Genomic DNA, 24035 nt, shown 5'->3' with positions numbered 1-24035 from the left:
TCCAGCTAATGTCTGAAAACTACCCAGAACCCATCCCCATGTCAATTCTGGTCTGCAGCTGCCACTGCAGTAGTATCATTCACAATGCTCCAACATATGCCATAACTACAAATGGTACTGTAACAAATGTGCTGTATTAGGCTTGGATATTACACCCAGCACCTACAGAAGGTAAGACTGCATCACTTGTTCCAAGAGACTGTACATCTCTCCAACAACTTGTAGAGGTAGGATAGACTTCATTCCACTTCTGTGCGCTACAAAGCAAATATAGGCAAAGATTCTTCATTCTTTTGCCTAACAGGACCACACTTAAAGAGAGGTTCTTACTCTTCTCCCCCCATATGACATTCATATGCTGTTGTCATACATCAAGTTTTCATTGACAGAGGGAACCTTATATCTAAGTACAACCTTTCAAGACAATAGTGCAAAAGAAGAATTCTGTAGCCACCTGAAAGCGGCACAGTGTACTTTTACAACAGTGTTGCAAAGATGTTTAATAGAAAGCTGTGTGTGCAGTGCGAATTTATTCCTTCAGTTTAAAACTGAGCAGCCTATACTTGTAGATGCATGAAAATTAGCACTTTCCGCCCCCCCCCCACCCAGGTAAAGCTTCAACCTAAACACAGGAGAGATATACTACTGTAAGCATGAAGACAGGCAATGCTTTGTCCAGGTTTCCGAATGGGAATGTCTGTGAAGCCCACCTGAGCCCTTTTTCTTCTCCCCAAGTGCTAAAGCAGGCATGAGTGCAAATGCAAAGCCCTGTTGGCAGTTGACAGCTGGGCAGCAAATCTTGATAGATGGCAGTGGAATGTAATGTGCTTCTGCCAGGGACTAGAGTAAGAAAGTTCCACATTGCCCTCTCAGCAGCATGGAAATGAATAGCCACCATTCTGGTGACAGCTACCAGAATCACTCCTTTAAGTTACAGCATGTGGTTATTGACCATTGAAAGATTTTGGATTCAGCCAACTAGGACAGAGTTGTAAAGACTTCAAAGCATAAAAGTGTCAGCCGGAGAATTTCTGGTGCAGGAGAACACAAGTAAGTTCACCAAGACACGCTTCTTCCCCAAAAGAACCTACAAAATAGAAAATCTGCATGCATGAAAAGCCATATACCTTCCAACACTGTTTTTACGTTTCAGTTACATTCAAAATGTCACTTGTAAGAGCAGCCCAGGCCATGGAATATTTGTACTCAGGCTCCACTAACAAATGGGGATGGGGTGGCATGCAAGAACATGCCTTGTCCTGCCTGTGGAAGGCCATGTGTTTCAAGAACAGTTACCTTTTTCTCTGTATCAAGCACCTGACATTGAGAAATAGCTAGCTACAGATCCTGGTGATTTTCACCTTGGCAACCAGGCAAGACACTAAATTGTGACTCACTTCCCATGCTCTGTTTCTCTTTCCCATCTGCCCCAACCAAAAAACACACAAGATCATTAAATGGTACAACCAAAATCACGCATTCATCCATGTTTTGGTGATCTTATTAACCCCTTTTCTGTCCAGCCCACAGATATACATATTTGATCCCTGTGGGTATATGCTACTTTGGGCAGAAATGGCTTAAATCACATAATTTAGGATGCTTTGTGCTAAATGTTAATAATTTGGTGCACAGTTCACTAGTACTGGGGAAACTTTGTACATTGCTCCATTCACTGCAATGAATTTTACCTTTCAGTGCCCCTTTTTGCCATTACAGTTCCCAAACTTCATTTCTAATTACAGGTACCTGCATTCAGATGAGAACTTTTATGCTAGGGCATCACGGGCAGGTCCAGCTGAGGGAGCAGCCAGGGACTTTGGAACTGCTATTTCTTCAGAATCTGCCAGGAAAGAACATATAGTGTAGACATTCTACCTTTTCTACCTTCATGGCCAGCCTTAGAGCAGTGTGGTCTATGTCATGACATGGGGACCCTGAACAGAAGCAGCGGGCAAATCTCCCACTGCTGCAAGCCATCATCTGGCAGCCTGGGAGGGCAGCATGGCAAGCTGAGTGTGGGCTTGCTTGCCCTCCTCTGGGACTGTTTGATCTGAAATGGGCCTCCCAGAACACAGTATGTCACTGACAGTGATATGTCACTGCCAGCTATTTCTGGGTGCCATGCTTTGTGCGCAGCACCACAAACTTCTGGCTTACTGCAGCTGCCACAGATGTCTGGTGAGTGGAGGGGCCTGCATAAGCTGCCCACATTTGGCCCCTCTAGTCCTGGGGTCTGCCCTGCCAGCTCTTATTTATTTAAAGAGTATGCCTGTTAATAGCTTTTCATTACCAAATGCTGAGGTCAGAGAAGCTCACATAACAGTCCTGGCTTCACAGTCATCTTTTCTGGGAGCTGCAGCTAACAAAATTCTCAACCATCTCATCAAGCTATGAGGGAACCTCACCAAGTTATTCTTTCAGGGAGGGCACAATTCTTAAACTAGTATTAAGCCACTATGTTTGTGGTATAGACAACCCCTGGCATGCAGCTCAGATCCCTTCACAACCAGGGCAGAAATGAGGACCCCACTCTCAACACTCCTACCACCAAGTTTATTTTCCCAAAGACCTCTCAATTGGTTTCTCTCTTTGACAGCTGCCTTGAAAGCTGCCAGTAAATATGACCTACAGCCCGTACACAGAATATGTGGTAATATACATGTGCAGTATACTAAATACACAAAGTGGTAGAAGTTTCACAACTCTGAAATTCCATTTTTATATTTTACAAGCAGGAAGTTTCTACATCACATTGTTTCAGAGAAAAATGAAAATGCAGGAGCAATTTTAGCAGTGTTTGCTAAAAAGATCAGAAACAAAAAGAAGGCAATGGATTGGCCTGGGGCTCAGATTTCCATATGCATACAAATTCCTTTTCCTCTCCTCTGACCACTGCTTCATGACCTGCAACTGTCCAGCCCTTGCATTTTGCTATCTCTCCCCTTTCTTTTACTCTAGAGGGGAAAAACTGCTTGACAAATATAGTTATGCAAACCATATTGACTCACATTTGTCTTCTTGTCATAACATACCAAGCACAGAATTTGCTAGACAGAGTATCTGCTTTGTGGCATTAAGCCCAGGCATTTCAAAGCTATTGATTCTAATTTGTATTTAACTCACTTCATCACAGAGCACCTAAGGGCTATGGTCCTCCAAGCTGATCCTGCCTGGAACCCAGCTGAAAAGGATTCATTTGGTTTCCAGAAGTTCAGGACACTAAACAGGGTAAAAGTCCTGCAGATCAGCATGGAGGAAAAACACCACATGCTTGCAATTCTTGGGCGGGCTGTGCCTCAGAGGAATTGCTAGTGCCCTTTAGGCATATATCTAATTCAGTGGATTGCTTTTTTTTTTTTTTGAGGTTAAAGAGGCAACAATCTGTAATTCCAGGACAGGAAAAATACCCTCCTCCCCCCCACACACCAGCAAGCCCACACTTACAATTGCAATCAGCTGCTTGCAATTGTCTTTCATAGGCTTTGCCAAGCTACTCTCATGTGAAATAGGTAAGCACAGGTGGTCTCCTCACACCTACCTGTGTGGGAATGAATGAGCCAGAGCCCACCAGTGAGGGATATGCCAATGATGAAGGCTGAGAAGGCTATGCCAACCACAGCTGGGAGCTCCAGGCCTGGGGCAGCTGCAGCTGCAGAGAAGGGGACATGGTAAAGAAAGAAAAGAAGCCCACCGCTTAAAGGAGATGATCCAGGGCTCTCAGAGTTGATACTGAATGAAATCCCAGGAACAGGTTCCTGCTTCAACCCATTTCCAGAAGGAAAAAGACAGCCATAGTAATCAATGCTCAGTGGCACCACTGTCTCTCCCATTTGAAGAACACTAGACATTCTCGTAGAGTAGACATACTCACAGAAACTCAGACACAGATCTAGGGATGAAATCCATGTCTAGAATGAAAAAGCCTACTCTCAATCCCAGTGGAGGCCAAACAGTGACTTTCACTTACTTGGGACTGGCTGCACTTTCCGTGAGTGGGTTATATCCTTAGGCACTTTTCCTTGCTGGTTAACCAGGGAATGATCTGCAATAAAGGATGCCAAGAAGAACATTGGGATATAAGTGCCCTCCAAAAGAAGCAAGCCGGTGTTTGGATTCTTTTGGCCAGCACAGCTCCTTTGCTTCCCATCAGCAGCACAATTCAAGCACATGGCTTGGTGAGAATAGATGCATGAACAAGTCTCTCAGGAAATGTGCTCTGTGATACTACTCACTGGGCTGCAGCAGAGGGGCCACCCACCATGACTACCTCCTTCACCTAAAGAGAATTCTGCAAACAGCCCTCTTCAACCACAGTCACTGTTCTGGAATAGGGAAATAGGGGTGCGGGGCTGCAAGGCATCCATGTTGTCAGCCCACTTACTGCCATGCTCCTGAACCCCAGTCAAACTCCTACCTGAAGTGGCAGCTCTGGGTGGGGTCTCCACAGTCACTATGATGGGCTTTGTGATGGTACGCTGGAAGCGCCCACTGGCCAGCTCCTCCTCACCTCTGCAGACCTCGGTCTCAGACTGGCACTGAAACAAAAACCTGCCTCAAAACAGTGTCCCTTTCCAGCAGTGGGAAAGAGCCATCACAGCCTGGGCCCAGATACTTCCCTATACTTTTCAGCAATCCTGGTTATCTCACCTCCCTGAAATAGAACTCATACTAGCTGGGGGGCTTCCATAGGCAAGCTCATTCCAGAGAGCCTCTCCCTCCCTCCCAGGAGATTTTTCTTGATCCCAACTCCTCTAGGTATCACTTTTCAGCACACCCCCCTTCCTCTCAGGTGCAGGGACGGAGCAATAGTTTCCAATGCCTCTCCCATTAGGACAAACTCTCCCATTAGGACAGCCTCTTCTGAGGCAATAAAACTTTCAGTATCTTCCTGTCACCTGAGAGCCACTAAAGAGCAGTATTCCCTGCATAGCTAAAGGAGGCTGAGTGACAGAGACCTTGGGGATCAGGGCCCTAGGCTTGCTGGAGTCCCAAGGCTCCCTACTGCAGAGTGTCAGGCGACAGTGCAGGAACTGGATAGAATCATTGGAGCGAGGTTGGAGCATGAAGTTCAGCCGTTGGCGTTCCTGGTATCCAGGAGGCAGTGCCTGACCCTGGGCTGCTTGCTCAGATCTTGACAAAACAATATCGGTGTCAGCTGCACAGCCATGCTGAATCAGTATATATGAAGAAGTCTGTGAAGGGTCTGAGGAGGGAGAAATGAAGCACTGCTGGATGGTGAAGCCAAGGCACAAGTCGTATGTAGCCAGGGAGGCCTGGAGAAGGAAGGGAAACAAACCATCTAGTCTGTAAACACAATTCTTGCAAAAAAAAAAAACAAAAAAAAACCCTACCCCATCCCGCAAGACTAACCATTTCCACATTTTCTACATCTGGTTCACTGGATCCCACCCTCCTGGGAATGGATCCATAAAGCCTGGGCTCCTGACACCTTCCTTGCCTGAAACAGTGCCCAATCCTGAAAGGCTGGGAAAAGGGAGTAGGCCATGCAAAGTCCACATGGTGCCATGGTACAAATCATGTTGCCTTACTTTTGCTGGATAATTGTCATGAGCCAAGCTGCTGCTATTTCCCCCAAACTGCCCTGAGTGTGCCATGAACTCTGAATGAGCCCTACACAATAAACCTTGTGGAAAACTGCCCACAGCATTGTTCGGTCCTTTGACAACTGCACTATAATCGATCACTTCAATGAAAGAGCAAGACAACCAGCTGTCAGCCTCTCTGCTCAAGGTCCAACCCTCCTTATCACTGTCTCCAGACGAAGATGGCAGACAAAGCCTACAGGTTCTGACTCATTTAGGAACAGAACTCTATGGCCTGTTTCTGCAACAAAAGCCAGCATTTGCTAAGTCAGTATCAACATTACCTCTACAAAGACCCGACTGTTGGCTGAGACTGTGCAAGGTCCTGGTTGCTTGGTAAAGGCCTCAGAGTTGGAGACCTCTAGGTTGAGCAAGACATTACCAAGGTGAAAAGGGAGGTCCTGGAAGGGCATGGTGGTTTCCAGGGGAGATGTCTGGGTTGAAGGCAGTGAGACACAGGAGACCTGCAGCAGAGAAGCAGAGGGGCCTGTACAGTGAAACGGATATGCTATTGCGTTGGGAGGTCTTCAGGATGAGAGCCTCTGGGCATTCTGATCAGAGGCTGGCTGCTGAGCAGAATAGCCCTATACCAAGAAAGATTGCTTATGTCCAGCCTAAAGTCCTTGCATCCTGCCTTAATAAAAGTAAAACCCTCAAACACAACTCAGGAAAGTCAAGTGACTTCCCAGATTGTAGTAGAAGAGAACCTTAGTTGCAGAAATTCTGGTAGGGGGGAGTTCCTGGCAATTAGAAAGCTCACTGAGAACATTGGGGAAACTTCACTCCAATATATGAAGGAACCACTGCAAGTCAGAGTAGGCAGGTACCAGACTAGATGAATCAATGGCTTGATGCCATAATCAGTGGTGTTGCTAGGGGGGTACGGGCCGCACCGGGTGACACGCAAGAGGGGGTTGACACACACTGGGAGGATGATGCACTAAAATCATGGTGGTGAGGAGTAATACCATTATGTCATATACCGTTGGATGCAGAATTTCAAGCAGAATGCAATGCAAAAACAGGAGTGAAATATCTCATTTCTATCAAAAATTATTGGCAAAAAACCGGAAAACAAAAAATGCATGGAGCCCAATGGAAAGAGAAACTAAGAGGTATCACGTATTTACTCATGAGTAGGTGAACATGCCTTAGTCCATCTGAAAGGGCAGGCTGAGAAGAATCCAACGACACCAGAATGGTCCTGATCCAATGAATGTAGCCCCCAAAAAACACCCAAAAAGGAGGCCCCTCCCTCCAAGCTGGAGGATGTATTGAGCCCTATGCAAAGCAAAACTAAGCCACATGGTCATGTTTACTCGCAAGTAAACAAACGTGCCTTGGCTCCTGGGCAGGTCAGGCAAAGGGAAATGTGAGGCCATCAGAATGGTCCTGATTTGATGCAATTGGAGCTTGACAAATGCTCCAGAAGGTAGCCCCCCCCCATTAAAAGAATGAAACAGGCTTGACAGGGTAAGGTGAAATTTTTTTCTGTTTTAGGCTGCAGTTCTATCCACTTTCCTGGGAGTAAGCCCCACTGACTATAATGGGACTTACTTTTGAGTAGACAGGCATAGGATTGGGCTCTCAGATTTGCAAAGCCAGGTGGGTCCTGATAGCGATATGTTTAACTTAAATTGAACTGGGTTCAGGGTAGGGGTGAAAATCTTATTGATTCTTTGGGGGGGGGGTGTTATTGTAGGCAGGCTACAGAGAAAATTCACTTGGTGGAACAGGGCTGGCTTCCCATTATTTATTGATTTTACTTTAATTTATTTATAATTATTTATTTTAATTTGCTTTATGATGGATCCTGGACAGATTGTCATTCCAAGAAATGGGTCCCAGTGCTAAAAGTTTGAGAACTGCTCCAATAAGGTGTTAGTAAGTTGACACCCTGGGGGGAGGTGACACAGCTAGTGACCAAAATCACTAAAATCAGAGTTTGAATAATACCATCATGTTATATATCAATGTGTAATTTCATGCAGAATGCGATGAAACAAACGACATTGAAATATCTTTATTCTATCAAAAGGTACAGCCAAAAAACCAGTGGGGGCAGGGCGATGGTAGATCACCACGCCCACCACCTAGAGTGTTCCCCCACCCACTGCAGGGGGGTGAAGCGCTGGCCTCGCGCACCGGGTGACACGAACCCTAGTTGCCATATAAGGTGGTGTCACATGTCCACACTATCTCTTGCTGTAGGGTTATACAGTGGCATACAATGAGAATGCCTGCCCAACCACACTGCAAGAAATGAATTTCCACTACTTATCTGCAGTTGCCCACCATAGTTACTCACTCTCTGCATATCCTTGTTTTCATGAATGGGTTTCTGCTCCCCAAGACACAGTATGGACTCCACTTCTTCTGTGTCTGTTATGGCTGTGGACAGTGGATGGATAGCAGACGTGTCCTTGCCCCGAACATTCTGCCTCTTACCCTCATCTACTGTAACAGTCTCTGGGAAGTACTGCTGAAACTCCACGAGTTTGGGTGAAGGCAGAAGCATGGGCCCAAATGGTTTAGGGTCCTCTGGAGGGATGGGTGCAGCCTCTGCAAAGGAAGATATGGGTGAGTGGAAAGCATTCACATACATAGCTGTTACCTACCTTGTTTGAAGCCACTCTTTCCCAATATATTATGCACGTGATCATCATCGCACTGCCATTAGAGTTTGGGCACTATAGGATGCACCTCCAACAGGATACTATGTGCTCCTTCTCTTCTCCAGTTGGCATTCCAGTCCAAGGTCCAAGTCCAGCATTCAGAGCATAATAAAAAAGACATCTCTAGAGGATAAGCTAGAACAGAAGTGCATGCAGTTTCAATGCAACCTCTCTCATGCATGCACATGAAAAGAAACTCCTTTTCAACAATTAGGGAAGCTACAAAAAAGGGGATAGTGTTCACCTGCTCCTGCACAGTGGGCATCTCCATACTGTCAAGGCAACTGGGATAATGCTCCTTTCTTGTCGCACAGCACTGTGGTTGCCCACTCTCACAGAACAGTAAAACAGGGAACTGCCACATAGGCTTCAGTAACAGAGATGCACTCCCTATCTCACAGTACTGGTGGGCAAACTGTCACAGTGCAGCAAACCAGCAAGCATCGCCCTGGTTGTCTTGGCAACACCAGGACACACCCCCTGGCTCTCCAGGCACCTCTCCAGGCACCTCTTCAGGCAATGTGACTGAGTGTGCAATCCTAACTTGTGCCGGAACAGGTAGGCCAGCAGACCTGTGCTGTATTCAGCACAAGTTTGGGGCCAGAAGTGGCGCAGCCTGAGGCAAGGGGAAATGATTCCCCTTATCCTGTGCCACTCTGCAGCACCCCAATGGGTCTACTTGGATCTGTAGCAAATCCGAGCAGCCTGGGAGTGTCCTGGGCCACCCAAGAATGGGGTCATGATCTGGCATAACTGCTGGGTCCTGGCTCCGTCTCTCACCCACCTGCCCATGGTTCCAACTGCTGCCTGCCATTCTCCCGCCCTGAAATGCCTCGCTCCTCCCCTCCCTCCCCATGCCCCCCCAGACCCCTGCGTCAGCCAAGCTCGGCCAACACAGCTCACCCTCTCCCCAAGGTGGCTCAGGGAGGCCTGCAGACAGATGCGCACTGGCCTATCTCCCAGGAGAGTGGTGCATGGGCTTTATTGCATTTTTGCAACATTCCTGGGGCCGCCCAGGAATGTTTTTGCATTCGAGCACAAGGGGGGAGGGGGAGAGGGCTCTCTTGCCCATCTCTGAAGGAACCAATGATCATTGGATGAAGGTTGGGCGGTCTGAATTGTTTCTTTGGATGAGGGAGGGCAGGAGGAGGATCTCAAGGGACTTGCATGCATCCTCAGCCCAAGTGCATTATAGGATTGCACCCTTAGTTGCCTTCAGTGTTGTCAGCAACACTGTAACCAAATGTACATGTAACCAACTCATAGTGTGATTCCCAATTGGCTTGCATCATAGCTCAAACGAGAAAGAAGCCCCACAAAAGTTTTTAAAAGAAAACAAATACACCACAAGAGCAGACTGGGTTATAAGTAACTGGGAAAAAGAATACAGTTCATAGGTTTCAGGGATCATTTCAGCCCCACTGAAAGCATACTTCATGCTTTGAAAATATTTCTGAAGCTCTCTGGGGGACACTTTTCCCATGCATGCCTACTCAGAACCGCTGAATACAACCTACCATTCATCCCAACAATAAGAAGAAATCGGTTCACATTCTCCGCCTCAGTGTAGGATGTAAACGTAGGCAGATTCTGCTCTGCTGCCCACTGTAAAGGATCTTGGTCATAAGCCAGCCCAGGGGATATACATTGAGTCACAGTCAGAGGTAGGTCTGTATCTGTACTGCTGACAACAACTTTGTGCGAAGCCTGGAAAGAAAACAGACCCTGCATGACACGTGCAGAACACAAAGAGGGAGAATAGCAACAGGTACCACAGAGTGTGGTGGGGAAGGGGGACAATGTTTGAGGGAACAGAAGAGTGGCTTCCAGGCAGGCTCCTTCAAATATGGAGCCATGAGCAAGGAAACAGGTCTCCCAATTTCACCTTAGCAGAAGTAGAAACAAGCTTGAAATTATAGGTTAGATCTAAGAGCCAGGTAAAGGGAGTGGTGGCTGGCAGAACAACGACAAAGACCAAGCCCTAAAGAAAGGTGATGCAACTCCATGTGTGCATGTGCAAGCATTCCCTTCCAGATACTGGCCATTGGTCAACATTGGCTAAGGAAAAAGTGACAGCTGGCCCAGAGTGCACAAACCTACTGCTGAAGTCGATCCTGCCCATACCAATATATGCAGCTGGCCAGTGAGACGGTGTGCCCGGACCATCCATTGAGCGGCTCCTTCACTCTTCAGTATCAAGAGCAACCCTCGACGCGGTGACCGTCTGGCAGCATGAAGCTCCACAGTCAAGTGGGCCAAGCCGGGCCTGGAAAAGAGCATACTGCCATCCACCCCCAATATGAGACCACCAGGCTAAACACACAACAGAGGCACAAATGGAGGCCATGTGCCATTGAAGCTGTTCAAGACCAGCACCAATACTCTTCAAGCTAAGTACACAGCTCCCTCCTCACATTTAAGGTCTAGTGTCACATCTAGCAGAGATGGGAGCTTGAGTCAGATTACTCAAGTTAAAGTACCTAAAATCAGCATTTCAGCTGACACGTGTACACTGGAATCAGCTGCACCAATGTCTTGGGAATTGACTCGAGTATGAAGCCATTGACTTGGCACTCGGTCCCCACACATGCAGACTGTATCTGGGTGTGTGCTTGCTTACTTTCTTTGCAGCATGAAAGACCTCACGGGGCCATCACTCAGACGGGGCGAGCAGCAGCCAAGAGGCAGGGGAAGGATTAATGTTTGTTTTTGCATCCAAGCAGGAGGGGGAAGGGGGAGAGGGCTCTCTTGCCCATCTCTGAAGGAACCAATGATCATTGGATGAAGGATGGGCAGTCCGAATTGTTTCTTTGGATGAGGGAGGGCAGGAGGAGGATTCCAAGGGGGTTCTTGCCTTGGAATTGGCTGGAGAAGCCAAGGGAAAAGGGAGGCAGGGAAGCAGGGTAGGATTCATAGCAATCATACTTTCCAACCACATGGCTGCTTTGAGCTCCATTATTACTTGGGAGGAGGTAGCTCCATTGAATGATGGGCACAAATGGGACTACTTCTGAGTAGAGCTGCCAAGAGTTGGGTTATCCTGGTAAGCTTCTCAGTTGCTGCACATGACCTTCCTCCTACTTCTGTTCCCACTCCAAACCAATCCGCCCCATCCCTTCCTGCCCTGTTCACAATGTTTAAAGAGAACTCCCACATACACACCAGCAGCAGCCCTGTTTTTTTTTTTTCCCATGGCAGGCTTTTTAAAGGGAAAGACTCGTGACTCAAGTCTTTTCATCGCAAAAATGTTCCAGGCAACTTGGAAAGTGCTCCCATTATGACTTGTTTTCAAGTCAAGTCACGGGGGGCGGAGACTCATGACTTGACTTGAGTCAAGCCACACCTGACTTGCCCTTCCCTGACATCTAGTGTATTGATGCCAATGCAGACCACATTCATTTTGAACCTGTAATCTCTGCTATGCCAGCATGGAGTGTCTGTCTCACCTCAGGGAGGAGATGCTGACTCCCAAAACTTAAAAAAAAATATTTTTTAAGACAAACACATCTATTCATAGAACAGTTCTTGAAAAAATCTGCCTCGTATATACATACACTTTTGCATCCCCTCCCCTTCACCACTGTAAGAACAATGTCACCCTTTCATAAAAGTCCCTTCCCATGAAATATATTGAGTCTTGGTGAAGAATACAATGTGCAGTCATCATGACTGCACTCATGACTCTGCACTGGCACACCTTGGAGGAGTTCCTTTCGAGAGGATGATGTGAACTTCCAGATCCTGAGGAGGGTCAGAATTCAGGCAACTTCTCAAAGGTTGAAGTTGGCGCTCAGAGGCAAAGTGTGCAGACGTGAAGAAATTTCTACGCAATTTGCAAGTGGCTGGTGCAGCCCCATCTGAGGAAGAAAAGAAGGAAGAATGTGTGCAATGATTGGAACAGACGCAACCCAGAAAAAACCTGCTGTGATTAACCCTCTCCATGCAAGGTCCAGTACTGTGAGATTTCTCTCTGCTCGGGCTTAGCATAGTGAACTTTGGCTTTTTTCATCTGGCAAAGGTCTCCATCATATACATTGAAGAAGCCTGGTTGTTTACATCATGCATCTCTCATACTTTTGAGATGGTCTCCCATCTTGATACTGATCAGACCTCAACCTGCTTAGCTTTAGCAAAGTGTTTGCATATGTGCTCTTAGACCAGACCCTGAGAACTGAGAGCCAATTCACTGTTTGGGAAAAAAACAAAACAAAACTCAGAGCCCTCTTCCCTCTTCAAGCCCCTCCCAATTACTGACACAAAAACCCTGACTGTCCAATTTCTCATCTCCCACCCCGCCCCCACAGAACTAACTTGTCATTATTCTGCTATTCTACAACCACCCTCTCTCTCAGAGCCAATATCTACCCACATCACCCATACCAGCTCCCAAGCGTGTGTAGATTGTGTTGACCCCATGATATTCAGCCAGAGAGGTGACTCCTCCGTGTCTCCTACGCGTCCACTTCAACAGGCTCTTTGGTGTGTCTGGCAAGTTGATCTCAGCAAAAGCCACTAGCCCAGGGGCTGAGACACTGGAGCCAGGAGAGACCTGAAAGGAGGAGGAAGACACTTGGTCCTAGTTTAGGGTGTGGCCCTCAACTATATAAAGCTTGGAGGCCCCTTGTTAAATAAATTACAGGTCATGCCTCATTATCCACTGGGATTTGGTTCTTGAACCCCCAGTGGATAAAAATAATCAATGGATACCTAATCAGTGGAAAATACCTTTAAAGACCCACTGCCAGGTTTCTTGCTCCTCCATTGCTCCAAATTGAAGAATTTCATTCAAATTTTCCTCATCTAGTGGCTGAATGCAGTAGAGCATCTACACAGATGCATTCTGGGGTGAGAATAGAGGAGCAAGAAACCCAGAAGTAGGTCTTTAAAGCTATCTGTAACCCTGAAAAGCTTGCAACTGGTGCAATTTAAGAGCACAAAGGTAGGAAATGGGATTTTGGTACCTTTTTTCCTTATTGTTACATGGTTGCTTGTAATGTCGACCCTGGTATCAGCGGTGAGTCAAATCAGTTGATACCAAATCAGTGGATACCAAGGCACCACCTGTACACCAAAATTTGCTGCACAAGCCATTTAAATTTTGGTGTAATTTTCTAACAAGGGGCCTCCAAGCTTTAGATACTTTGGGGGCTCACTCTGCAAGTGAGAGAGGGTATTCAGCACACATAAAATGTAAGGTGTCCCCCCCCCAAAAAAATGTCTGAATATTTTGTGAGGCCCCTATGGATTGTGAAGGCCTAAGCAGTAGCTTGTTTAAGCTTATGCCTAAATCCAGCACTGGCAGAAGCTCCAACAATCTCCTCAGAGGTACCTGACTGAGTTGACCCCATTCAGTTTTTCAGGCTCTCCTGCTCCGTTTCTCTTCTCACCTGGAAGGTCCAGTTTTTTCCAGGTAGTGATGGCAATGTCCAGCATACAGGTTCCTGAGTGTGCAGCACAAAAATGGGAGCTCGATCTGGGCGATCTGGGCCCAGCACTAGGGTCACCTGAAACAGAGAGACATGTGCTAATGCAGACAGGACCCTTTCTTTGGGGAAGAAGGGGGGTAATTAAACACAGAGACCCAGAATGGTGAACTGCATAGGAGTTCACTATGCTTATGAACATAGACCAACAAAAAAAGCCACATGTGAGTCATTTCTTCTGGAAACGATGTTCCTTTAAAAGTAAATGGGATGGTTTCTCTTCACATAGTTTAGATAAGATAAACTTTCCATAATTTAGGCAAATTTTCCCAGCTCCTTGAGTATGAATGTGCTATGCAAGGTCAGCAGTAATGTAGCCCTGGCATGGAAGAATCTTGTCAACACTGTAGTTGTCCCAATCGGGTTTGCCATCCTGGGTAGCATCTCACAAGCTAGGCAGCCTGAGCCTCCTGCAGGGTTTTCTTATACCACTTTAAAGAGCAGGGGATGGACAAGGGTCCCCCTACCTGGGCATTTGCTGGCACTGCTCCACGAAGGCTGACAACATGCACTTCTTGCCCTGTGGCTGAGCACCCTCGACTGTTGCATCCTGTTCCCCTTCGCAGCAGCTCCCAGAAGCCCAGCACTGAATGCGAAGAGGAGGCAGTTGTGGAGAGACAAGTGGGGTGGCGCCAGGCAACTGCAGAGAAAGGAGAGCAAGCTTCATCCTGAGCAGAAAGACCCTGGTGAACTACTTCCCCAAGTGGTCCATGCTAGGTGTTCCCACCACCAGGACACATTTTCTGGGCCAAAGTAGCTAAGAACTTGAGCTCAAAACTATACCTCAGTTTACTTCTTGGCCTAATTTTTTCTGTTGCTGAGATATAGAGCATATTAGGTATTTGGCAAGGCCTGCAGAAAGTAAGGAACAAGCAGTGTGGGAAAGGGTGTAAGGTAGGTGGATGGCCAATGAGGTACCGTTAGTTGCTCTCAGCTGTGACTATCACCAAACAGTGAACCGTTCCACTGCCTATTATTTGTCTGTTCTGGTTTAATTGCTGTCAGAATGATGGCTTTATGATCTAACTATAGTTTCAATTGCAGGTCACCTCAGGCTTTTTTGAAGAGATAGGATATGAATATATTATATTTTCTCCACACTGCCACAAGTTTAGGGGTGGAGTTTGTCATTAAACATACCAGAGAGAAAATTGCCTGACTGTAAGAATGGCTCATAACATACAAATGATTTACTAGCCATGTGGCAATAAATGCCACATGTAGTCATTTGGACAGGTCTACACTTGCAGCAGAATGAGGTGAGGACAGACTCCTAGAAGTAGCAGAATAGATTATTCCATCTCAAATTGTAACTGGGGACAGAGAGAACCACCACTTCCACTCTCCCATACATAAAAATGTCCTTGCAAGAAGAAAGCTAGCACAGCAGGGAATTAACTGGACTAAAATCCATCTTCCTGATATAATAGCATTTTTTCTTTCAGAGAGGGCTTTGTTCCATGAGGGAGTATTTAAAAACCGATTCCTCAACCCCATCTGCAGCCCAAAGTTGTACAATCTCATCCCCCAGAACAGAATCTTCTAGCTTCATTCTGCCTTAGAAGTTCTGGATGGACAAAGGTTACAGTTCAGTATTATGAGAAATGAACAGAGACCTGCACACTGCTGTTGTAAGTGTGCTTGTTCAGATTTGGAATGTGCAAAGGAATAACTGGAGTGCCTTTTGCTGGTACAGTATATGGGTGCAACACTGCCTGCAGGACTCTGGGGGGCAGTGTGTTGTCCAGTTGTCTGAGCCTCCTTGCCTACTCTCTGCAGTGCCTGTGAAGGTGTGTCCATTTAAAACTTCCTTCTTCTCACATGTTCCTGCCTTCCTCTATTTCCCTGTCCACCAAAGGAGAATTCATGCTGCTGAGCTCTGTCCTTAATGGCAGGTAGCCATTACTGAAGTGTACCATCCTCCTTACTTCCACACAAAGAAAACAGTTCTAGGGTTCTCTGTTCCATAAGTCATAGGAGCCTCTGATAGAAGACACGAATGTTTGAGAAACAGTTTTAAGTATTTCTTATTGAAATTTTAACTGCTTCTGCTGCTGAGTTTTTATGGATAGCGGCAAATTATCTGGGCAGTGGAATTAACCCAATGGAAAAGGGGACTTCTGTCGATTGCCAGAACCAACCTCCTTTCTCAACACTTCTCAGTGCATGTAGAATGCTTTTCCCTCACCATTCAGATCAGAAAGAATGACTCCCAGATAACCATGGAAGGTCAGGCCTAAATCAGCCACTGTCTACTCACAAGTGAAAATTCTGCAGCTATTTAAAAGGCTCTAATCTTATGCATCTCCCATATAGGAAATATCTAGAACCCAGACTAGGTTCGCCACTTGGAACTTAATTTCCAGCTCTGTACAGTACTCAAGATTAACATTATATACTGTATACCTTCCACTGTACACCGTGGACTACCAAATACATGTAGAAACTGTATCATATGTAATGTAAGTGGATACAAAGAAGCTTACTATCACCAAAGAATGCCCAATAAGAAATTACACATTTATTAGAAGGCAAAAATCAGGGGAAATCATAAATTCCTATTAAAAGCATTCTAAATGAAAATCGGATTGATTTAGGGGCACCATTTCAAAATTCAAGAGGGGGAAGGGGATGTTCAGCATAGTTCAAAGGCCTGCTCTTGAATACATCCAAAGTTGAAAAGAAAAATATATTCAAGAGCGTGTGATTCTTTCCCTTTTACAGACTTCATAATACCTACCCAGAACATAGCCACGCACACACGCTCGCACTTGCTCTCTGGCTTACCTTTTTTTTTAAAGTAAAATATGTTTTGCTTTTGGCATGCATACTAAGTACATGCTTATTTACCTGCTTATAAAAAATAGTCTGTGTTTTGAAACTATGAGCAGAGCAGAGCTGAAGGGGCTTCCCTGATGAATAGCAGCCTTGCCTTAGCTCAAACTGAGCACTTCTAACCCAACTGGATGAAAGGTCAGGGGTAGCTGCACCTCAGACTTTACCTTCTCCAGGGCACCCCCAAAGGACCACCATCAGCAAATATTGTCTCCATATGCAATCTATTTGCAGGCAGCTCCCACGCATGGTTTCCAAAATCCAAAGTGAGGCTGTGGATCTTCTCTAGGTTCATCATGTGAACGGGGAAAAAAGAGAAAACCAGGGCAAGAGAACATGGTGATATCAAAACTTCTTGAAACTCTGCACTTCCTTTCCTGACCAATTTCTCCAAACACAGCAAATTCAATTCTTCATCCAAGTCTTGGGGAAAGCATTCCTAGGTATTTCTCTGTCCACCACTAATCTACTGTCACACAACACAATCCTGCCTAAAGGTCCACATGCAAGATCACTTAATACAGATTCATTACTCCTCTCAATGCCTTTAACCAGCCTGTCATACACACACATAATCATAGTGAGTAAAAGAAGATCCCCCACTTCAATGCATGCTTCTGGATACAGAGGGTATCTGCTTATCTGAAAGGGATGGCAACCCTTTCAGATTAACATCACAAAGTGGAAAGGGTGTAATTATTATTCTAGCCCACTTTTTTTTTCCCTTTGAGGGACTTAAGGCCTCTTACAATATGATAAAAACAAGCCAGTACAAAAGACTGTAAGAACAGCAGCCCAAGATCCTGTAGTGGCAGATTAAAGTATAAAAATTAAGACAATGCCCAAACAAGAGCTAGTGCTTTGACCTCCAGTGAAACACTGGCAAGGAGGAAGGTGGATACACACTATAGGGATACAGAACACTCACAGAACTCTCTGTGGGGGCCACTATAGAAAAAGCCCTCCTGTATATTGCCACCAAACAAATTTCAAAATGTCACAACCTATTGGAAAAGGCTCAAAAGGAGCCTCTCTCCTAGTTCTTGACAGGCAGGTTAATATGGACGAAGATAGTTGTTCACATATGCAGTCACAGATTCCTAAAATCTGATTGTTCTATTCCTTGAGCACACCAATTTGCTGTTTTCCAAATGAGACCATTGGGCCATCTTGCTCAGCATTATCTACTCTGGCTCGTAATGTTTCTTCAGGGTATTGAGCAGGGTTTTTCTCAGCACCCATATCCTGGAATCGTTTGATTGGAGAGGCCAACGTTAACCAGGGGCCTTCTGCCTGCAAAGCAAGTTACGTCTTTGCCCGTCTGCTCCCATGTTTGACCTCTTCAAAACCATCTATTCCCTTTAAAGATCTTCCATTTATAGCACCTCCCTCCTCCCTCCCAAAGCTGCTTCCTGCCATGTGGCTCTGTTTTGGAGTAAGGATGAACTGAGTCAGCAAGATTTGGGGTTACAAGATTAGCTGGGCTGTAATTAGAATTGCTAGTACCTCCCATCTGAAGGCAGCTCGCAGAGCTCAGCCTGCTAACTCCACACTCTGGAGTGGATGCCAGGAGCACTTACCTTGTCCGGCAGGGCTGCTCCAGGACCGCCTGATCAAGATGCAGCATAGATGGATATGAATTAACAGAGGCTGTTACCTGAGATGAAGGGTCAAAAGCGGGAAGTCTCACACTACTCCAGGGAATGCAGAAATCATGGACAATTCAGTGCCTCGTATCCCCAGGCTGGTAAGGTTTAATGCATAAAAAATAAATATATATATACACACACATGCGCGCACACACACACACACAGGTCAATGGAAGGTTAAAAATAACCCTAGGCCCAGGGGAGGGTCATGTTACAAGTGGAGGGGAGGGTGTTTGGATTAGGTGACAGCTGTTTATTTCTAAGGGAATTCAGCAGTGGAAGGAAGGTGTTAAATCAGAGGGGTAATGAGCCGACACTTGCAAAAGCATCAGGATCCCCACTTTGATCCCCCTACCACCAATTCAAGGACCTCACCTCACTAGTAGCAGCGTCATTCTTTGAGACATGAAGAGTCCCCAAAACTAGCTGAGCTACCAGACAAGCAACCCTCACCCTGACCATGTCCCACAAAATAAGGAACACAGAGCAAGCACTTGGGTTACCAAGGAGATGGGTGGATTTATGATTAACGCAGGCAGAGGAGGAGACTTCCTGAGAGACACTGGCAGAGATGGCAATCCCCATGCTTTACTGCACTCTGGGTCAGCATGACCTGCTGCCACCCCCATGAGGCAGGGCCAGGAAGGAGAAATTGCCAGGTAGCTGGCCTGGCTTTAATGGATCACTGGTCAGGGGACAAGAAATCAGCAGCCCGGGAGGAAAGGAAGGAATTTCAAAGTGGCAGCAAAGAGGCCTTGGGGAAATTGCCCTTACACATCATGCTCTGTTTTCCCAAAACACATTGCAGACTTCCGGGTAAACTTTGAGGCCCTCAAGAACTGGGCTTCCCCCCACCCCTAGGAATAAAGCATGGGATAAAGCATGAAATCAACAGGAATTGCTCCTCTGCCACACAGCAAATTAGTGGAAGACCTAAGAATGCACTTTAATCCACAGAAGAAATACAGGTAGTGCACATTGTTAAGTGAATGATGCAAGTTTGGATTGAAGTCTTGATAAGGGAATGCATGACTGGACATCACTCACATTGCTGGACTCCCAAACTGAGAAGTGATTGCTACCCTACTCCTCCGTAAGGAGCCCAAATGTGTAGGTGACAGCCAAAACACTGAGCTGTAATCATTACTTCCCCAGTCCAAAGCCTACCTCTGCCATGACCTCACAAAGGGGCCATAGACAAGCCATTTTCTCTCAGGGTCAGCGCTCAGCCGCAGTCTGGGGATACTTACCTCTCAGAGTTGTTTTAAAACACAATCAAGATTGTGTGTGTGTGCTGTGCACATTCAGAAAGCACCATGTAAATGATAGGCGGTATTAGAGGAGAACCTACAATCAATAGGAACCCTACAATGTTGGTGTTCCAGTTACACTCTCCTCTGATACCCCAGGTTCAGGCAGCCCCACTGCTCTCAGAATCGGTATGCCCGTTTTCACTTGCTCTCATCTGAGCATCAAAGATTCTGATCCCTGCCACTGGTGTGCACAACCATCCTCCAGTTTTGCCTGTTCCTGCAGAAGTGACAGCAGTGGCTGCTCTGAAGCCACCTTTAGAGAAATGCAAGACTGATTTTAAGAAGGATCACCACCTCTCAAACCTAGTATACCAAAATCAATTTGCTTACTTACATACAGCTCCTCTCTCTTGGGCTAGAAATTGCTTAAGAATGGAAATATCCTGGAAACAGTATATTGAATTAAATAGATCTTTGGCTTGATTCAGCAGGGTTCTTCTTATATTCTCATGAGCAACCCCATAACCAGCCTTGCTTTTAACCATCATAGTCTCCCCCCACTGTCAGCCTGGGTGTATGTACTCTGAAGTTCTGCTCACAAGAGACGACAACAGCACTGGGCCTAACATGCATTGAATTGTCAGTTGGGTCCCAGCTGCTTTCAGTAATTTGGATTCTCAAACACTCCACATCAAAGGTAGTGTGTTCAGTTGATCAAACACCCCTGCCTTCAATATCAATCTCGCCCACATCCCTTTTATCCAACATCACTGAGAATGTGGTTGGTGTTCTGGCAACAGAGGATCAGGTGTCAAGAGCACACAGCTTTTTCCCCTGTGCTGGCAGCTGCAGATCAGCAGTGCCCTTGAGTAGGGTTTACTTGTAATGCTCTGTGCAGTGGCTTGATCTGCTGAACAACTTGTGAGCTCAGTATGTTCAGTCTATTCTTAATAGTTCAGTCCTGAATCTTGCACCTTGTGAGACCAGGTCTTTACATGCTGTTCTACTAACTGCTACTAAAAGTAACTACTACTATTTAACACGCACTTTGTGGCAGGAATGTACCAGGTGTTGTACAGCTGTCCTTTCCTATATGCCTACCATACATATTTCAAGACCCATGGCATATGACACTTACATTCTTCAGTTCTAGTAGTCCTAAGAGACATTGTTTCCCCACTCTTTAATTTGCAGAGATTTTATTCTGATTCAGCCCAGAAGTGGTTGTGTGGGCCCAACGTAACTGCTTTAAAAGGCTGTTATTTCAAAGTTTCTCAGGTAACAACACTTTCCACTCCAGAAACTGCCACGTACTAAGTGTGTACATGTATACCTAAGTAATAAGTGTGTCATCATCTGAGAGGTCACCATTATGCCTTTCTTCTAGATTCCGAGTGCAAAGTATCTCATTGCTTAGAACAGAGTAAAAATCATTTCAGGAAAGAACAAGACCGTAGAAATGCATGACACTGCAAAAGAGGAAGACACATTTAGGGAAAGAAAGTTTTATTTTTAAGCTTCTATGAGGGTTTTATAACAGAATAAAAAAGCTTTTCAAAAGTAATCAAGAATGTCATGTTCTTCTTACTACTGTAGGTATGTTTTTAAAACCAAAAGTTGCATTGAAATTGGCCTCTCTACTTGGAGGCAGGCAACTAATTATGCCAAACTGTTTGGGCTAATGGCGGGGGGGGGGGAGGGTGCTGACTAAAAAAGGAAATTCCAGATTCTAAGACTTAGCAAATGCCAAGTATCAAGACAGCAATGGGATTCACAACATCCTAAGAGATAACCCTAGGAAACCCTAGGAAGAGTTGACCGTGAACTGGCTTACGTTGTTGAATTTACCCTACAGGGTAGTTACTCCCCATAGTCCATAAACAGGAGTGTTTAGCACAGAACTCTTGAAAACACCCATTCTCTAATTATCTTTGAAAAATTCAAAGTAAAGCTGATATTCAAAGGGAGAGGGATTTGTTGCTTCTCAGATTTCTCAGCCTGCAGAGGAAAAGGCAGGACCCAATATAGCAGAGCTAACCAAGCACACACACAGAAACTGAGACCCAGGGCAATGCATGTATACCTAAGTTATGCAACCCACAAATCAGAATATTTCCCTTCTCAGACAAACTGCAGTATTTAGTTGCGTTTCAAGTTCCTTGTCTCTGGCATAAGCTGCTTCTAGATGGAGATGTTGCCCACTGCAATATCGACTGTGATTTGCCACACAGGCCTCTGTGCACTGCAGCAAGCCTTTCTATGCCCGTCACGGTTTCCTTCAGGAACATCTAGGGCTGATGAGGAAACTATCCAACACCATCAGAGGTATCCATATGGCACACTGTACTAAACATCACATGGGAGAGGAGACATCATGCTAAAGCAGGTTGCTGGGAAGATACAGATTGGCCCTAACTAATCTTGAGTTGGAGAGGAATAACTTAATCACAAGAGTATTCCATCTTCACAGCCTGCTAAACACATTGTTGAAATATTCTGGCATTTAAGATCATTACATTTTTTCCTTTAATTTGGTTTTTAGCACCAATATGGAACTTGAACCAAATTATGAACAAAGAATCACTTTTCTTTTAAATAAGCTCAAGAAGGCTAAAAGGGGAGAGGATCTCTCTTTAGATGTGCTCATAAGGAGCTAAATGTTACAATCTGTCCAAACTGCACTGTTGCAGTGCTACCTGTAACAAAGAATTCATCTTCAAAAGTATGAATTGTCAAAACAAGAGCTGAAAACCCTTTCTTCTCAAGATCCCATGTCACCCTATTCCTCTACACATACCACGCCACTCCCACAAGCTGTGCATCCCTTTCAAAAGAGTCCTGCATTACGTGCTTCTGTGATTTTGGGCAAAATCTACTAATAATGGAGACAAACGAGGAGAAGTGCTCTTTGGCCCTATTCAGGAATGATGCTCAACACTGCAGCATGTGTGTCACAGCCTCCTCCCTACAAAGAAACATTTAATTCTCACACAAATCTTCCTCTGTTTCACAAGGCTGTAAAATCTTTTTTTTAATTGCAGCACTTGCTATTCAGGTATTTGAAAGAGTCTAAGAAAGGTGGATTTACATTATAAACATTTTCTTCTGAAATATTTGTTGCTGACTGATTACAGTATTGTGCTAAGCCAGAAGGCAAGCAAAAATATTCATTTTTGCAGAACAGCTCAGATCATGATTCTTCAACTCTGACTAAACTGCACTGTAATAATGACTGTCCCTATTCAGAGGCGTCAGTCTTCCTTCCAATTTTGCGTGAAACAATTTCAGTGACCCTGTTCACCTTAAGGTTCAGTGGAGTAAGCCGGAAGCTCTTGATTAACCTTGTACCCTCTTACTCTTCATTTATAATCCTCTTCTAAGTCCCTTTGATAGCATGTAGTTTGGACACTGTCCTGCCAGAATTCTGGAGTTCACAGAGTTTTTTGCATGGCTCTTTGAAAATAATCAGTGCTAGGATTTATTGGATAGTGGTCTAAAAACTGCATCCAAAAATCAAGTTGGTTTGTGAGGCTCCCTCTACTTAATCAATCTATTCACCAAATTTTATCAGTGACAAATATACACTCCCTATATGTCAAAGAATGGGAAAGTTTAAAAAAATAAGTTAAACACACACACACACACACATACAGTCCCCTTTGGGTAATAAATAAATGTGCACAAGTGTAGTTTTTGATCGCTTGGAACTAACAAGGGGGTGGTTGGTTGAACAAAGATGAACCACTGGGCCATCTGAAAACCCTCTGATTGCTCACAAGAGTGTAACGTTCAGGTGGATTTCAATGGAACAACAAAGCCTTTGAACACCTCCATGACGTAGTTCGCAGCATGATAGGCCAGCAAAGGAAGATGCAGTATTTGAAGGTGTGGCCACCACTAGCCCTGTGCTAGCTACAACTCAAAGACAATTTTGCTACTGTGCAAAATTAGCCCTAGCCCTGTGCTAGCTACAACTCAAAGACAATTTTGCTGCTGCTGTTTAGTGCTCCGCTTTCAAACCCCTCTGTGAAACTTTGGATGAACCATGCCCTTTTTAATTAAAAGAAGGCAAAGTGAAAGTTTGGTGGCTACCCAAAAAAACAAAAAACACACAAATCAAGCAACCCCTAAAGCTTAAAGTGTTCAGGCAACCCTGAATCAAGACAAGTGACCAAATTTACAAGTAATCCAAAGTTAAAGTCCCTTTCCATATAAGATAGAAGTTACTTCTATTTACTTAAACATGCAAATTTATAATATATGATATATAGAGAATATAGTGAAATGCTAATGCCTAGAATATAACCATCTACCCAGCTAGTCTCTGCCTTACCTTTGGCATGTTTTTTTTACAGTTTTGTTTATTTTAAAATCCCCATTTGAATTGCATGCACCACACACTGCACACATGTGCCGTGCCCCACCCACCCCACAGAACCCCACACTTTAAGAGCAGATGTCAGGCAGGCGATTGTAAACATTTAGCCACCCAGATTAAAAATAACATTAACAAAGATTTGTTCTAAATTAATAC

General features: G+C 45.2%; 1 protein-coding gene across 1 annotated transcript; it reads right to left on the bottom strand.

Moving 5' to 3' along the window:
- Nucleotides 1–1769: 1769 nt before the first annotated feature.
- On the bottom strand, nucleotides 1770–16897 carry LOC136638875 (transforming growth factor beta receptor type 3-like). Its single transcript, XM_066612904.1, has 15 exons — nucleotides 16767–16897; nucleotides 14558–14616; nucleotides 14232–14404; nucleotides 13669–13785; nucleotides 12662–12830; nucleotides 11979–12138; nucleotides 10406–10547; nucleotides 9799–9988; nucleotides 7915–8168; nucleotides 5891–6070; nucleotides 4959–5276; nucleotides 4418–4538; nucleotides 3971–4045; nucleotides 3542–3652; nucleotides 1770–1843 (listed from the first exon to the last, which is right to left on the bottom strand). The coding sequence occupies exons 1-15, from the start codon at nucleotides 16895–16897 to the stop codon at nucleotides 1770–1772; spliced, it is 2274 nt and encodes a 757-aa protein (XP_066469001.1).
- Between the last annotated feature and the right edge of the window lie 7138 nt (nucleotides 16898–24035).

Source organism: Tiliqua scincoides, chromosome 2, assembly GCF_035046505.1.
Source record: "Tiliqua scincoides isolate rTilSci1 chromosome 2, rTilSci1.hap2, whole genome shotgun sequence".
NCBI classification, from domain to species: Eukaryota; Metazoa; Chordata; class Lepidosauria; order Squamata; family Scincidae; genus Tiliqua; species Tiliqua scincoides.
Note: the sequence above shows the minus strand (reverse complement) of the source record. Positions and strands in the feature narration are given on the sequence as shown.

Excerpts from the sequence above, each read along its gene's own strand:
- LOC136638875 (XM_066612904.1), bottom strand. The coding sequence starts at position 16,897 with ATGATGAACCTAGAGAAGATCCACAGCCTCACTTTGGATTTTGGAAAC. Across the intron at positions 10,548-11,978 it reads TCGAAAGGAACTCCTCCAAG|GCCCGGCTTGGCCCACTTGA; the intron begins GTGTGCCAGTGC and ends GCTCTTTTCCAG. Across the intron at positions 9,989-10,405 it reads CTGGCCAGCTGCATATATTG|GCTTCGCACAAAGTTGTTGT; the intron begins GTATGGGCAGGA and ends TTTTCTTTCCAG.